At 39.1% G+C, this 17,534-nt stretch overlaps 1 protein-coding gene across 1 annotated transcript in view; it reads left to right on the top strand.

The window, feature by feature from the left end:
- The window catches only part of GLG1 (golgi glycoprotein 1), a 126,921-nt gene that overhangs the window by 91,188 nt on the left and 18,199 nt on the right, over nt 1-17,534 (top strand). The window contains exons 9-17 of the mRNA XM_075995786.1: nt 2,556-2,677; nt 4,144-4,245; nt 6,069-6,222; nt 7,952-8,089; nt 11,480-11,566; nt 13,216-13,278; nt 14,049-14,162; nt 15,300-15,388; nt 17,192-17,309. Coding sequence (XP_075851901.1) covers nt 2,556-2,677; nt 4,144-4,245; nt 6,069-6,222; nt 7,952-8,089; nt 11,480-11,566; nt 13,216-13,278; nt 14,049-14,162; nt 15,300-15,388; nt 17,192-17,309 — 987 coding nt within the window. The remainder of the gene's footprint in view (nt 1-2,555; nt 2,678-4,143; nt 4,246-6,068; nt 6,223-7,951; nt 8,090-11,479; nt 11,567-13,215; nt 13,279-14,048; nt 14,163-15,299; nt 15,389-17,191; nt 17,310-17,534) is intronic.

Here is a 17,534-nt window from a genome sequence, read left to right as displayed (position 1 = left end):
TAGGATTATATGCATGAGCCACGGTACCTGGTCACTTTCTTTTTCTTTTTCTTTCTTGATCTAGCAGAATTTGATACCTGTGGTTGACCATTAATTTTCCCTATTCTCTGCTTGATAATGCTTTGATTATGATCTCTCAACAAGTAATAAACTGTAAAGCATAGAAATAATTATGTTGTTGAGGACATGCTCTCCCAGATGCACCATAATCGTGAACTATTAAATTCTCTTAAGTTATGGCTGAGTGAGTCTATGCCCAGCCTCTCCTAGGGCAAAGATAACTGCCCAACTTGTTCTCTAGACCAGTGATTCCTCGGAAGCATTTCCTCAGGTTTTCCTTAAGCATGTCAGGGGCTAGAATAGATATATAATCATGTAGCAATTCACATTTTTAGCATTTATTACCCACACTGCTCTCACTGAATTCCAGAGTGGCAATGATCTCTTGAGTCTTTAGCCTACTTGGCTCTAACCGGGCACTCATTTTCTCCTTTTAATAGCTACAGTCTAGTACATTTATTGTGACTTCTCAAAGTTTGCCTCTCAGTCATGGATATTTAATTGACACAGTTCTTGCAGACTTCCAGGCTCCTATGGTGCTTCTAACTTCCCTCAGGAAAAAAATGTAAATATTTGGTCTTTGTTGCAAACATTATAAGTAAAATTAGTAATCATTTGACGGTAATCTTTTTTTTTTTTTTTTTAAAGCCAGTCAAATTTAGCAGTGGGGGGTTGAATACCAACTTTAGTGACACTAATGTGAATAAGTTCTGATATGACGGTAATCTTTATGCCAGCTCAGCCACAGCATTTTGTAGCTTTTCCAAATTGCCCAAGAATTGGTATAAATAACTTGCATCCCAGAATATTGGAAATCTTTCATATTTCTCTCATCTTGATCATTATCTTCTTTTAGGATAATAGAAGTTGGGTTTTTTCTTCGTGTCTTTTTTTTTTTTTTTTTTTTTTTTTTTTGAGACAGAGTCTCACTCTGTTGCCCAGGTTAGAGTGCCATCATCTCAGCCTAGCTCACAGCAACCTCAGACTCCTGGGCACAAGCAATCCTTCTGCCTCAGTCTCCCGAGTAGCTGGGACTACAGGCATGCGCCACCATGCCCAGCTAATTTTTTCTATATATATTAGTTGGCCAATTAATTTCTTTCTATTTTTAGTAGAGACAGGGTCTCTTGCTCAGGCTGGTCTCAAACTCCTACCCTCAAGTGATCCTCCAGCCTTGGCCTCCCAGAGTGCTAGGATTACAGGCGTGAGCCACCACGCCTAGCTTTCATGTTCTTTTGATTTGTGTTCAATGATAAATATGTGATGGGGCCAGTGCCTTCATATAAACACCTGTGGAATCATAGGACAAATCAGTGACACAAATAGGGCTCCAATTTTTAACTTGGAAAAAAGAAACCCAAACCAGTAAGGATTGTTGTTTTCAAATTTGCTTTTTTGTTTAAGATTCCCACCCTAAAATACCATATGCTACTTGCTTCTGGTAATAAATGATTTTTTACATCTATAAAATACTTTTCAGTTTATCCAATGTCTGCCCATATTATTGTATCTTACAATTTTCTGCAGTTAAAGGAACTGAAACTTAGAGATGAATCAACTTGTCCATGTTCTCAAAGCTAATATCTACCAGAGCCAGAACTATTAATAGAACTCAGGTCCTCTGATCCATAATTTAGAACTTTTTTCTCTATGCCCGAACTGTCTTCTCCTCAAAGATAGGAAAAAAGATGTGAAGCACCTATTTTCATACCTTTCCTTTATTCTTTGACAAATGATGGATCAAGCAAAAGTAAACAGTAAAGAATATATTTTCATTTTCAGTGCATGATGACGTGTTTTTCCTTTCTTTCATTTATTTATTTATTTGCCGTTTATTACAGACATCTTGTAGAGTGTTTTTATATATGCTTATAATAAGCAAGCTTGGGTCTACCACCTAGTTTTATAAAATAGTTTAGGTAAAGTGGGAAATTATAAGTGTATAATCTTGGTTTTTATAATTGATATTTCTGCAAGTTAAATGAAATCTCACATCTGCTTTTAATAAAGCACGGCACACTTGATTGAATACCGGTGTTTTTGCATCAAAATTTGAATTCTAGATTCTCATGAGCAAATTAGGTCTCTAACTGGAAATGTCTCTATTTACTCTTTAACTCTCATCTCAATTCTGGGTTGGCCCTCAGTGTTAGTTTAGTAATCTGATTAACAAGTAGGCAGATGAGAGGAAAGTGGCAGCCTTCATATTTATATTCTAAAGACCTGTCGGTTTTTGTACATGTGCAAGGTTTAGAACAGGTAGATAAGCAATCCTTACAATAACTGAAACAGAAAAACTTGCAATTAAGTTGGAAAAATCAGTTGGAAAGTGTTTGGCAAGAGCTCTTAAGTTTGGCAAGTGAGAACTGTAGTAACCTTGTTAGAGCACTTTGTGATATACAAGACTGAGCAACTGATTGTATAGAGAGATGACACTGCTCTTCCTTGCTGTCTAATTTATTTTCTTTCTTCGTTTTTAATATTTTAAAATCCAGCTTCAAACACTGATTCAGGAGACTGACCCTGGTGCAGATTACCGCATTGATCGAGCTTTGAATGAAGCTTGTGAATCTGTAATACAGACAGCCTGCAAACATATAAGATCCGGAGACCCAATGTAGGTTATCTTATTTGTGGTATTTATCCATACTGTCTTTTACTTGGCAGCAGAGAGAACATTCCCTCAAATGACTTTTGGGTGTTTTAACATCTTAACTGAAATTTTGTTGAACAGGAACACATACCAAGTTTTATTAAAACTAATATTGGAATTGGGATTTCAGACCCAGCATTGTGATGATGTTTATTAATAATGATTGAGCACATATGGATCTATATTTGAGGTGACTGAACAGTTTCATTTAATAGTTAAATAAAAATGAGAGAGAGAAACAAGATAAAGTGCCACATACTTTGACACTTCGTACTATTTATCATGTGTATATACTGACTCATAGTATACATTAGCTACTTGATAGTCATTAGAAAATAGTTAATTCTAAATTGAAATAGAAATAATGGTAGTTGGAGGGGATAGTTAAGGACAAAATGAATATTGGAGTTGCATCCAAGAGCTAGGAAAGCTGAATAAATTCTATAATAAAGCATTTGATTCTCGTGCGTTAGTTTTATTCCCTATGATGTGAAAACAGCTCTTAAAACCAGGTTGCAGGTAAGAACAGGTTTCCCATTCTGCTAAAATCTTTATAGCCTGCAAACTGGTTATACCCAACAATAAAGTGAATATTGTTTATCATTATTCTGCTATGCAAAAACTCCTACTGTTCATGCAGTGGTAGGGGATTTAAAAATGGCATTCTTCCTTAAAGCTTTTTGTGTGGTTGGAGGAGACAGGCACACATACTTAGGACTAATTAAGAATATTTACCAATATGAAAATAACTGCATCAACCAATGAGGGGGCAGGGGAGAGAGAGGAAGGGGAGGACTGCCTCCGATTAAAATAGATTTAAGGTATTTATTGATTAACTATGATGTGTGGACCCTTTCTGGGTCCTGATTTGAACAAACATGTAAAAAGGCATGAGATAGTTGGAAAAATTTGAAAACTAACAGGATATTGCATGATATTAAGGATTTTTTATTATTTTCTTGGTGATACGATAATAGTATTAAGTTCATACATTTTAGAGAAACATGCCTGAAGTATTTACAAATGAAATGATATAGTGTCTGGGATTTGCTTTAAAATATCTGCAAAGGGGCATCAAATTAAAACAAACTAGGCCATTGGTTGATAAAGTTACGGAGAGGGAAAGTGACCATTACATGATTCTTTCATGTATGTTGGAAATTTTTCATAATAAACAGTTAAAAATATAGCCAGATAGAACTTGTGCACCTTAGTTCTAAGTGTTAAGTGGCACTGAAGTTGATAAAAGGCGTGATAACTATCAGGTTCAGTTAATTTGAGAGATTTTCAGAAAAATAAGTCCTATTGTCCTATGAAAATTGTTAAAGGGCTTCTTCCTCAAACCATAAAAACATTATATAGACATGAAGTTCTGAGCCTGTCCTTAAGACGCTTCTCTCTCGTTACAATTTCACCCGTTTTATGGCTAGGATCCTCTCGTGCCTTATGGAACATTTGTATACAGAGAAAATGGTGGAAGATTGTGAACATCGTCTCTTAGAGCTACAGTATTTCATCTCCCGAGATTGGAAGTGAGTATTTTGAAGCCAAAGTAAGTGTATTGCATCAGCCTATTCTCCCATGTAGTCAGTAATACCTGTATATTTTGAAATAATCAGTAGGAAATTATTTTTGTTAAGTTCTGTGCCAGCTAACATACTCCAGTTCCCTTAAAAACTTACTCTTTGTTGTTTTCAGAACAGTATCTAAAAGCAGAGTCAGCCCACTGCTAGTCTGTACCAAGCATCCCTGTTTGCCACTACTTTGGAAGTCAGGGTCAGAATGTTCTGATACCACAAACATCTATCTAAAAAGAACTCTGGCACCTGGAGGGGCAGCAAAAGCATCTTCAGATATGTCTCTAAGAGGATAACAGTGCATTTGTATTTTTATTGATTTGCACTGAGTGTGGGAATTTGCCTTTATTTCTTTAACTATTCAGAGTTATTGAATTTATTCTGTCTTAAGAGGTTTTCATCAATAAGTGACAGCCTGATTCTCTAATTTCCTTCTCATCAAAAATGGGTGGAGGATGAAATAGGAGAAGGATGTATATTACAGTCAGAATAGCTGGAGTTTATAGGCCTCAGTTCCCCTTCTCTCTCTTTGTCTTGTCTCCCCACTCCCCACCTCCAAAGCAGCCAGAACTGGATCTCCCTGCCCTTCCAGCTTCCCAAATTCAGCTGCTTCCTGATTCAGTTGTTAAGCCACTGTCCTGTGGTCATTAACTTTTTTTGGTAATTAATATATGTTCATCCCACATAATCTTTACTTAAAGATTCAGTGTATTTTTATTTCTGTTTCTTCAAGTTAGTCTGGACAGGACTATGGAGAGCTGTGCTCAGGACATCTAAACAGAAATAAAGCTTTTCTGAGTGTATTGCCTTAATCAAAACCATGTTTTCTCTTCTTTTTTAATTCCTTCTCCCTTAATCAAAAAAGTGCTGCATAGTCTTAATGGCTACTCATTAAATATTAGCCTGTCTATTCCCATTAAATAGCCCTCCCCCAAAGTTGACAGCATAATAAGCATCTCCTAATCTGATTTGCAGAAGAAACAGGCTCATTGTTTAGCCCACTGTTCCCAGATTAAAAGTTAAATGTCAAGTTTTATAACTTGATAAGCATATTCAGATAAACAAAAAAAGAAACAACTGCCTTACCCTGCATGGGAAAAAGAGAAAAGGTTGAATAGAAGATTCTGTTTATCTTGCCATTCCTGATCTTACTGAATCTTGTATATCAGTTAGGATTGAACTTCTCTCATATTGAGAAAAATGTATTTAATAAAAAGAGTATTAAGTGTTCTGTTAACATGAGGTAAGGGCCTGGGCCCACCAGTCAGCAGGATAGACCAAAGGATGCTGATCCTTTCCTGGCTTCCAGACAGACCTGGGGTTTGGCATTCCTCAGTGGTAGGGATTCTGTGGAGTCCCTCACTTGTCCTGTTCCTTCCTAGCTTCCCTGCAATAAAGTCAACCTGCTTTTGTTGGACAAAAAAAAAGAAAAATTATTAAGTAAAAAGTTATCATTTTCCTGGTGGTGGCTACAACCCTAGTTTTCTACATTCAGCCAAGGCATGTGAGGGCTGAGTCTATATTGTAATGTTACGTGCCTTACATAGCCAAGATAACAACTTGGAGGTAGAACTTAAGTTTTAATGAAAGTTAACAAATTTCTACAGATTCACCACTGTGTGTTCATTAAGAACAAAATTTAGGAATATACTTTTGCATATCTTTTGTCTCCACTACCCTGGAGGTGATTATCGATAAGTATATAAGCAAGCACCTGGTAAAAACCTTTAGCATGTGTTAGAAGGAAATGTAGAGTGGTTATCTTTTAACTCTTGTAGGCTGGACCCTGTCTTATACCGCAAGTGCCAAGGAGATGCCTCTCGTCTTTGCCATACCCATGGTTGGAATGAGACCAGTGAACTCATGCCTCCCGGAGCTGTGTTCTCTTGTTTATACAGACATGCCTACCGCACTGAGGAACAAGGAAGGAGGGTATGCAGTCAATATTGTCTTATTTTCTTCTTCTTTGTTTTTTTAAATAGTTTGCTATGTATTCTGATTTCTGTCATCTTAGGGAAACATTTTTAGTATATTTGGTGGAGAGGGGGTTGCTATACTACTACTAGAGCCTGCCTCATTCAGTGAGTATACCTAGAGTTGTTCTACCAGCTTCTTTCTGTATGATTTTATATTTTTAACAGTGTGAGTGGGGATAATATTTCCAGATTTTTTCTGTAAATTCCCACAATCTGAATCACAAATGGACAATTAAATTCTGCTGTCCTAACTTTAGCTTTAAAGATCCATTAGAAGCTTTTAGCCAGGATACAAATGGTTCTTTAAACTTCTGCCCTTGGCAACTAAACACATAATGCCTGTATTAATGAGACTTTTCTGACAATGAACTAGTTGGAGCAGAAGTGCCTTACCTCAGTCTCTTGGTATTTGTCTGCCCCCAACTGCTACCTTTTGTAGGGATATTTGTGTGTACTTGGCTGTTGGGCAGTATTGCTGCCTTTTGGTGCCACACTGACATGCTGCTTGTTCCAGTATGGCATTTTTATACCTCTGAGATACTCTGTTGTGTGTCAGTCCTGCACTTGTTATATTAATAGAAAGTAGAGATGGTATTAATTCACATGCATAATTACTGTTATTCCTTCTGAGCTTAATGCAAAAGTCTGACTATCTAGGATTAAGAATGAGGTGACTCGATTAGAAATGAGGAGACATCAAATACTTCAGATTCTGCAATCATAACCGTATTTTTCTGTTGCTATGTAAGAAAATGTGGGAATTTGTTGTTATATATTTCTTCATACAGTGAGCCTCTAATTAACCACAGGGGCTCCCAAATCCTGGCATTTTGCTAGTCACTGTAATAGGAGGTTCCTTCTCTTGTAAGTAAAGAAAGGATTGGAATTGGGATGCTAGCTTTTTTTTTTTTAAGTGAGGTAAAATTCACATAACATAAAACATAAAATTAAGCATTTGTTAGAGAAAAATTCAGTAGCACTTAGTATGTTTGCAACATTGTGCAACCACCACCTCTATCCAGTTTCAGAATATTCCATAACTCCACTAAGAAACCCCATGCCTGTCAGTTACTCTCCATCTTCTCCACCCCATGTGTACTGGCTTTTTTGCCAAGAGAGACTGCCTGTCAGTGACAGCTTTCTCACAGCCCTTTCAAAAATACGGTTTTCACCTGCCTTATTCTCTGCTAATCCTATGTAACTCATCTAGAGGAATCTGGTCCTGACCTGTAGTAACAGTTGCTTCTAAATTTGCCTGCTTTATTTAATTTAGATCAATTTAAACTCAGTTCTCTGAAACCAAGTATTCCTCCAGAATTGGCTCTGATGTAGACTGGCAAATTAATTTTGCTAAACAAACAAACAAACAAACAAACACAAAACTCTCTAACCTAATTTGAATGGATTCAAATTCAGTTCACTTTTATCACAGTACTCTCAGAAAAGAATGGCATTTCATTTATAGTAGAGAATTCCATATAAACAATTGTATTCCTAGAGATATGGGCTTTTTGAAACCACCTAGAACAATTATTTATTATTCTGGAAGAGATTCGAAATATAAAGTTTGAGAAATAACCTATAGAGTCATTAGTGTCCTGACAACAGGATAACAGGTTTATCTAGTGTCTTCGCATTTTTGTTTTGTTACCTTTAAAGTACCTAGCTTGTTCTGTCTCTTGTAGCTCTCGCGTGAGTGCCGAGCTGAAGTCCAGAGGATCCTGCACCAGCGCGCCATGGACGTGAAGCTGGATCCTGCCCTGCAGGATAAGTGCCTGATCGATTTGGGGAAATGGTGTAGTGAGAAAACAGAGACTGGACAGGTAGGCGACACAGCTTTCCGTTTGTCTTACAATAAAAGTAATGTTAACGGTTCATGTTTTATGTAGAGTACAAACTCCATAAAGTCCATCTTTGTGTTTACTTTACAGGTGTGATTTTTTGTATTACTAAGTGTTTTCTCTAGAAGAAATTCTCAGGAAAATTTTCTGTGTTTTCCCAAACAGCTAGTTTGTTTTTATATTTTATAGTTATCATATTTTTTTTTCTTGTTCTTTACCACATGTACTCACCGTTAATACCATACTTTATAATATTATTTATTATATAAATAATATAATATAATATAATATTATTTTTCCCTCTTTGTGTTGCTTCTTAGAAAGCCTAGGGCCACAGTTATGGCTTACCTCTTAATAGGTGCATAGCACTTTGTGGTAGGAATTTTTATACTAAGCTTACAACTGGCTCCATCCCATTTTTCTTTGTGTATTTTCCTTTTCTTTCCTCTTTTTTTTTTTTTTTTTTTTTTTTGAGACAGAGTCTCGGTTTGTTGTCCAGGCTAGAGTGAGTGCCGTGGCGTCAGCCTAGCTCACAGCAACCTCAAACTCCTGGGCTCGAGCGATCCTTCTGCCTCAGCCTCCCGAGTAGCTGGGACTACAGGCATGCGCCACCATGCCCGGCTAATTTTTTATATATATATCAGTTGGCCAATTAATTTCTTTCTATTTATAGTAGAGACGGGGTCTCGCTCTTGCTCAGGCTGGTTTTGAACTCCTGACCTTGAGCAATCCGCCCGCCTCGGCCTCCCAAGAGCTAGGATTACAGACGTGAGCCACCGCGCCCGGCCTTCTTTCCTCTTTTTTATGCATTTTATTTTGTTTTGTTTTATTTTATTTTATTTTATTTTATTTTATTTTATTTTATTTTATTTATTTATTTTTTGAGACAGAGTCTCGCTTTGTTGCCCAGGCTAGAGTGAGTGCCGTGGCATCAGCCTAGCTCACAGCAACCTCAAACTCCTGGGCTCAAGCGATCCTCCTGCCTCAGCCTCCCGAGTAGCTGGGACTACAGGCATGCGCCACCATGCCCGGCTAATTTTTTCTATATATATTAGTTGGCCAATTAATTTCTTTCTATTTATAGTAGAGACGGGGTCTCGCTCTTGCTCAGGGTGGTTTCGAACTCCTGACCTTGAGCAATCCGCCCGCCTCGGCCTCCCAGAGTGCTAGGATTACAGGCGTGAGCCACCGCACCCGGCTTTATGCATTTTCAATTCATTTTATCATGCCCTTTTCTCACTTTTATAAGCCATGTTAAGCTCTTTTGATATCAGCACAATATAAATATATACATAATGTGTGTAAATACTGGTGTATATGAAGTGTGTAATCTAGAACAGTCCTACAAAATATGTGGAAACAGAATTTTTTTTCACCTACTTGACAAAATTGAGGCTCAGAGAAGTATATTTATTGATTTCCCTACCTAAAATTAAATCCATTCTATTGTGTGTGTGTATGTGTGTGTGTGTGTGTATGTATGTGTGTGTATGTATATGTATGTATGTATGTGTATATATATATATATATACATACATACATATATTTCTTTTTTTTTTTTTTTTTAAAAAGACAGGGTCTTGCTCTGTTGCCCAGGCTGGAATATAGTGGCTGGTGTCATCATACCTCATTGTAACCTTCCACTTTGGGGCTCAAGTAATCCTCCTCCCTCAGCCTCCCACTAGGACTACTCACTGGCTAATTTTTTTTGTAGAGACAGGATCTTGCTATGTTGCTCAGGCTGGTTTCCAATTCCTGGCTTTAAGTGATCCTCCTGCCTCAGCCTCCCAAAGTGCTGGAATTATAGGCGTGAGCCACCGCACCTAGCCAATTAATTCCATTATATAATATAATCTCTCCATATAGGAAAGTATAGGGAAGGAACAGCTCCCAAGAATTACAAGCATGTTATGAGTGGTTCCTAGGATTCTGTGCCTGGTTTAAGGGGAAGGAAAAAACAGGTGCATTACTGCAAGTTATATGGGAAGGTGGCATGTCTTCCACTGTAAAGCTGGATAAGCAGCAGTGAGGAATCGCAACTTGATTAAAGCCTCATAAATACTCAAACGAGAAGTGAACTCAGGTTTCCAGGTTCCATTTGTACCACCACAAAACCCCTTCAAGTCACAAATCAGAGATCAGACATTTTAAAGAAGCAAGGTGCCTCCTGCCTACTAATGTCTGTTGGGCATAGGAATATAATTTTTAGCATTCTGTATTTGGAGCCTGCTACAAGGCTATCCGGTTTATTATTAGATAATGCCTTTCTGCTGACTCTGTCCAATGAAACCAAAATCCAAAATCAAAGGATATGGTGATATGGAAACCCAGGAAACCATTTCCTTCATACCCATTGCATGCCCACAGTAAACATTTAGAAAGCTGCACTTCATTGCAGCCCATCACTGAGAAGCTAAACTGAAGGATTTTGTAAGTAGGATCTTTCCCTTAGCCATGTATTTTATTCCCAAAAGTTTTAGTGCATTTTCCTTTCATTGTTTTTTTTCTTCCATTCTGGCTGTTGTGTGAGTCCTACATCCCTTCTCCACTCTTCCCATGCTAATTCTGGAACAGATTCTTGCAGAAGTAAGTTTAACTTGATCCTTTAACAGAGGACTTTGCTGAGAAATAGCTGTTGATATGCTTTGAGAAAGTGAGCTGATGTTATACTTAAACCCTCTAAACCTCTAAAAGGAATAATAACAGACTAATGCTACAAGGTGGCTCCAGCTCAGTTTCCAAAGCCCAGACAAGATAGCTTTTAGATACCTGAACCCTAGTGTGTTCACTTGTTTTGGAAATGTCCTCAGAGTATCCTTTTGATGTGGGCTGGGGCTAGAATCCCAGATTGGACTTAACAGGAACACTCAGCTCTATGTTATGTTCTGGACCCCGGGTCTCCACCTACTTTGCCCACAAAGAGTTTTAAAATAATCCATGCCAGTCACTGAATTTTTTGTTCTGTGACCATTATTAAAGTGCATATTTAAAATGGGAGGTAAAAATTATCAAAGCACAGATTAAAAATGGAATGGCAGGATGTCAAAGTGGAGCAAAGGCTGATAGGATTTTTAGACTCTTGAAAACTAAAAATCAGTTCTTGTTGAACTTGTGGATGTTGACCTTCTGGTGGGTTTGCATGGCTGTTGTAACCCTTTGGCCCTCTTAACTACCTTGTTATATCCAGTAAGCATCTATTTAGCAATCTTAGTTTGGGGAATCAAATAAAGCTTTTGTGTTCTGTTCAGTGAGGTAGTTTTTAAAAGAAGAGAAAAGGAAGACCACTAAAAAGGAAGTAGACACTGGTATCTCAACTTCCCCTGTTCATTTATGTGACTGATAAATGCCAGGGGCTTCCCTTTTTATTTGCAGGAGCTTGAATGCCTCCAGGACCATCTGGATGATTTGGTTGTGGAGTGCAGAGATATAGTTGGCAACCTAACCGAGTTAGAATCAGAGGTAAGCACTGTGCAGCTTACTCATCAGAGGACAGTGGCTGCCAGCAACCAGAACTTTTTTTGCTTAGTTCTACTGTTTATAGACTGTGGAGAGTGCAGATTCTCTGTCAATCAAAAGAAACCTGATCAGATTCTCCCTGTTTGCATTATAAAGAAACATATTGTGTTGCTTCCTAAACCCCTTCCCTCTTCTCTCTAGAAAAACATTCTGTACAGCCCTTTGGTTTTCTTCGTAAATTCGAGTTACCATTAGACCTGTCTTGTTTCTCCCTTAAGAAAAGATAGCAGCTATACTTCAAATCTCTTAATGATATTCAATAGTAATTCACGTATTCCCATTCTCTTAGCTCTTTTAGTTAGGTCATTTGGTAAGGTTTGTGTGTTTAATAAAATAAAAGCTGAGACTTTGAGATAAACATGGAAGATTGAATACATGTGTTTATCCCTGTTCTGAAACCCACTAAAATATTAAAAATGGGATTTAAAACCCTCATAAGAATAGGCATATTATTTAGAAATACAGAGATGATTGAGGGTGGGCAACTAAAAATGTTAAAGTTGTTTCATGGCAGAAAAAAAAAGAGAAGCAGGGAATTTTTTTTATTGTCAGCTTTTTAGTACTATTTGAATTGCCAAAAATTGACAATACATAAAGTTACATTTCTCAACCAGTCCTTTTTGCTTTATAGTTTTCAAAAGTTTGTTGCCTTCTCTCATCTTGTCATCTCCTCTCCCATTCTCATTGTCCTTGTGAGCTTATGAGGACAGTCTCAGGTGTATACTTCTCTAAACAAGATGTTATTTCAGCAGCTAGTGCTGTACAGGGTTACTCTGCTTAAAGGCATTTAGTATTTTCCCAGAAGCAGTGGTCTGTCATCTGGTTTGAGGGGAATGATCTAGCATATGAACTTTTAAACTAAAAGGAGATGTCAGTTACCCCCATTTTCATTTTGAACTGCTTAGCATTTTGGAAAAACTCCAAAAGCTTTACATATTCTAATTTTTTTTTTGAGACAGAGTCTCACTGTGTTGCCCGGGCTAGAGTGCCGTGTCGTCAGCCTAGCTCATAGCAACCTCAAACTCAAGCGATCCTTCTGCCTCAACCTCCTGAATAGCTGGGACTATAGGCATGCACCACCATGCCCACCTAATTTTTTCTATATATTTTTAGTTGGCCAATTAATTTCTTTCTATTTTTAGTAGAGACAGGGTCTCGTTCTTGCTCAGGCTGGTCTCGAACTCCTAACCTTGAGTGATCCTCCTACCTCAGCCTCCCAGAATGCTAGGATTACAGTTGTGAGCCACCACACCCGGCCACATATTCTAATATTATTGCTAAATGTTTTTTCATTCCACTTGTCTTAATTCTGCCTTCTCTTTTGTTCATTAATAAAGGGGAATCTGCCTCTAGAATATTTGCCTTTCAAAGTACAGTGGAGCAATTCTATTTATTCTGGGGCTATTTAATGTGAATACTAGAATAATTTCTAAATGTGCATATTAGATTATTTACCCATCAGATGCTACTGATTGAGAAAGAGAAACTGTTCCTTTTCCATCCCTGGCTCTTTCTCAAGCAGAATTACTAATATATTATTAATATTATATATATTATATTAATATTATTATAATATTATTAATCTTCTATAGGATATTCAAATAGAAGCCTTGCTGATGAGAGCCTGTGAGCCCATCATTCAGAACTTTTGCCACGTAAGTGATATCTGAAGGAACAAGGGTTAAAAACAACTCAATTCATTGGGACTCTGGCCCCCAAGTGTGTTGGACTCATCCCTGTTGTCAGCGTACATTACTCCTGAGTGATAGCCAGCTTTGACACGTTAAAGTTGAAAATATAAACAAGATCAAGAGAGAGGTACCACCATTCTGAGAAACCCTATTTGATTAGCCTTTGTAGGTGACCAGGTGTGTGGGTAGTAGCAGTTGTTGAGATACCCTTTATAAGAAAAGATGGAACAAGGACACACCCGAGAGTATAGTGGAATTCTTTCCAATACTTCAGCCCAGGAATTGTTAGCAGTAATAGTGGCTTCTCCTTCCAGTTGTTTCCTTATACCTCAATATTGAGTGAATTCTATTGCTTTATTACTTGTTCATTGATTGAACTACCTAAGCTGTGGGAGTGAAACACACGCAGCAGCCATCAGGATCTGACACCCAGGAGGTTATATTAGATATCCCCAAAGCCAGCTGCTGGCATCATACAAGGAAAGTGAGTACTCATAGTACATATTCTTATCTCATGCAGAACCACTTGCTGTGTAAATTTTATTCCACTAAATGTTTACCCTTGTAATTTTTCTATCCCTTGTAATTTTTCAGGCTTATTTTGCTACAATTTGTGATATATCTTTTTTGTGAAGTCTTCTAGAATCAGACCTATTTGCATTTCATGGGCTGGGCTAAAAGTTCTGTTCATTCATTGTTACAAATGAAGTATAAACGTGCACTGTCTTCCCCAGGATGTGGCAGATAACCAGATAGACTCTGGGGACCTGATGGAGTGTCTGATACAGAACAAACACCAGAAGGACATGAATGAGAAGTGTGCCATTGGAGTCACCCACTTCCAACTGGTCAGTGACACCTGACTGCTGATTTCCTGTCTTAGCTACATGGATGGTTATTGAATCCCTTCCTCTTTGGGAACGTAAAAGCACTTCTGATGTTCTGTGAAAAGTCATTTTTTCCAAATATATATCCTGTTTTTATTCTTAATAAAAGTAGCTTTTATCTGATATAGCCAGGCACTTTGTTAGGCTCCATGAAACGTAATGATAAATAAGACATAGCCCCTACCGCTGGGGAGCATATAGTCTAGTGGGTTGGACAAGCACGAAGGCATTTTTTGCTTTGGTCACATTGCACAAGGTGTTTTAGTGTCTCCTTCAACATTTAGTATCGTTGGAATCTTTTGTGTAACTATTCAGTGCGGTGACCCAAATGTATGTCAATATATTAGACATTAAGCCTTTTTTTTTTTTTAATCATACAACCCAGCTGTGGCATTTGAATAAGATGGTGAGAACATACTCTTCATAGTTATCAAATGAAGCTAAAGGAAGTGTTTCTGATATAGCAAGCACTTCTTTCTAAGGATGATGAAATCCAGTCCGCTATGTTAATTGACCTCTTCTCAGGGCATCTAGCCCGCCTGACTGCAGTCAGCAAGTGTTAGGGAGAATCCCAAAAGTGCCAGGTGCTGGGAGACAGTGGTGAGACAGAAACCACCCTGCCCTTGCGGACTCTAGATTCTAGTAGGAGAAAGATGCACAAACAAGTGTACAAGTAAATGTATAGTTTCAGGTGCTTCCAGGAAGAAAAACAAAGCAGAATAAGAGGTTGGGAGGTGAAGGAGAAAGGGAGCTTCAAAAAGAGAAACTTGATTTCCAAACATCTTTTTCTCAAAAAAAAAAAAAAGAGAGAAACTTGAATAGAAACCTTAAGGAAATAGTAGAGCAAACCACACAGAAAACTGGGAGAGGAGTACTTTCGGCAGAGGGAACAGCACGAGTGTGATCGGAAAGGCAGCAGAGCTAGTGTGCCTGAGCAGAGAGAGCCAGTAGGGAGGTTGGCAGGTCGCAGAGTCTTAGAGAGCAGGGCAAGTCATGCAGGGCCTTGTGTGCAGCTAGCTACATGGATAAAATGTCACCTGCCACTACTGACTCCAACTTGCCACAGAGCTTCTGATTTTCTTTCTCATCATCTTTCAGGTGCAGATGAAGGATTTTCGGTTCTCTTACAAGTTTAAAATGGCCTGCAAGGAGGATGTGTTGAAACTTTGCCCCAACATAAAGAAGAAGTATGTAGCTTTTAATTGATTCATTCTGCTTTCTTTAAAGGCCCTCTTAGCCACTGAGTGAATATCTGAGACGTCAGGCAGCCTCCTGCTGTCTGGCAGGATTAGCCTGGAGGCCTCCTGTGAGCTCCTTTAGTAGTGTGGCTAAACACTTGAATTGTCTGGACAGATCATTTTTATAGCTGCCTAGAGCCACACAGGTGGTGGTAGTTCTTACATGGAGACCCCAAAGGCTAAAGAAACATTTTTAATTTTTCCAGGTTCAGGATAACTGATGAAGCAGAAATAGATTGTATACTTAGGAGAAGCAAGTTGCAGTGTGAGTAAAAGGAGTGAACTGACTTCTTCCTGGCATCAGCCCATATGTCATCTCCTCCGAAATGTAGCAGAGGCTTTTATTGAATTAGATATCTAGTGAAAAAACAAAAACTTTATTCATTTAAGCATTAGGTCCTGGCTGGGTATGGTGGCTCACATCTGCAATCCTTGTACTCTGGGAGGCTGAGTCAGGAGGATTGCTTGAGCCCAGGAGTTTGAGGTTGCAGTGAGCTATGATGACGCCACTGCACTCTAGGGTGACAGAGCAAGACTCTATCTCAAAAAGAAAAAAAAAAAAGAATTAGGTGTGAAGGAGGAGACTGATAACCTTGTGCAGTATGGCTGCCCAAATTCTTCCATGTTGTTCTTTGAAAGGCACTTTTTTTTTTTTTTTTTTTTTTTGAGACAGAGTCTCGCTTTGTTGTCCAGGCTAGAGTGAGTGCCGTGGCGTCAGCCTAGCTCACAGCAACCTCAAACTCCTGGGCTCGAGCAATCCTCCCGAGTAGCTGGGATTCCAGGCATGCGCCACCATTCCCGGCTAATTTTTTATATATATATCAGTTGGCCAATTAATTTCTTTCTATTTATAGTAGAGACGGGGTCTCGCTCTTGCTCAGGCTGGTGTTGAACTCCTGACCTTGAGCAATCCGCCCGCCTCGGCCTCCCAGAGAGCTAGGATTACAGGCGTGAGCCACCGCGCCCGGCCTGAAAGGCACATTTTTAGAACACATTTTCCCTCATATAAACCAAGTTCTCGGCCGGGCATGGTGGCTCTCGCCTGTAATCCTAGCACTTTGGGAGGCCGAGGCGGGCGGATTGCTCAAGGTCAGGAGTTGGAAACCAGCCTGAGCGAGACCCCGTCTCTACCAAAATAGAAATAAATTAATTGACCAACTAAAAAAATATATACAAAAAATTAGCCAGGCGTGGTGGCGCATGCCTATAGTCCCAGCTACTCGGGAGGCTGAGGCAGTAGGATTGCTGAGCCCCGGAGATTGAGGTTGCTGTGAGCCAGGCTGACGCCATGGCACTCACTCTAGCCTGGGCAACAAAGTGAGACTCTGTCTCAAAAAAAACCAAACAAACAAAAAAAAACAACCAGGTTCTCATTTTGCTCAATATTCTGTACCTTTCAGAAATTAGTTTCATACATAGTACGTCAAAGGCACGGTCCCAGAGTTCAGACCAGCATTCCTCTGTGGTCATATGTTTTTAACAAGTGTTGAGCTGTCTTTGCACACATGTGTCCTGTCTGGCCCCCCTTCCTGTCAGGAATGTTGTCAGCATTCAGACTGCTCTATGACTTTTACGACATATACAGTCAAATCGTGGCTTTTAGCACAATGAAAAAAATAGCGAGGCTTACAGGAAAGATTCAAAATAGGGGGTCCTGAATTCTTGGTAAATGGGGCGACCCCCAGCCCAGCTCTTAGACCATCTGCCCTCATGTGGCTCCCACCAATCTCAAGCCTCTCCTTTCCTCGGCAGGGTGGATGTGGTGATCTGCCTGAGCACCACCGTGCGCAACGACACTCTGCAGGAAGTGAAGGAGCACAGGGTGTCCCTGAAGTGCCGCAAGCAGCTCCGTGTGGAGGAGCTGGAGATGGTAATGCCTCTGCTCTCAGCAACCACAGGCCTAGGAAAGTGGGGAGAAGCTCGGGCAAGGTGGAGGATTCCAGCCACTGTTGCAGTGGTTAATACTTGGAGTCACTGTTTTGTTTTACCACACATAACTGGAAGTCCAGCTGTAAGACAAGCTTTAAGCACATGGTACAATCACTAAATCAATACTGTCCTCAAGGATTGAGGGTCTTTTTCTCTCCACTCTGCT

This window comes from Microcebus murinus, chromosome 20 (assembly GCF_040939455.1).
Source record: "Microcebus murinus isolate Inina chromosome 20, M.murinus_Inina_mat1.0, whole genome shotgun sequence".
Taxonomy (NCBI): Eukaryota; Metazoa; Chordata; class Mammalia; order Primates; family Cheirogaleidae; genus Microcebus; species Microcebus murinus.
Note: the sequence above shows the minus strand (reverse complement) of the source record. Positions and strands in the feature narration are given on the sequence as shown.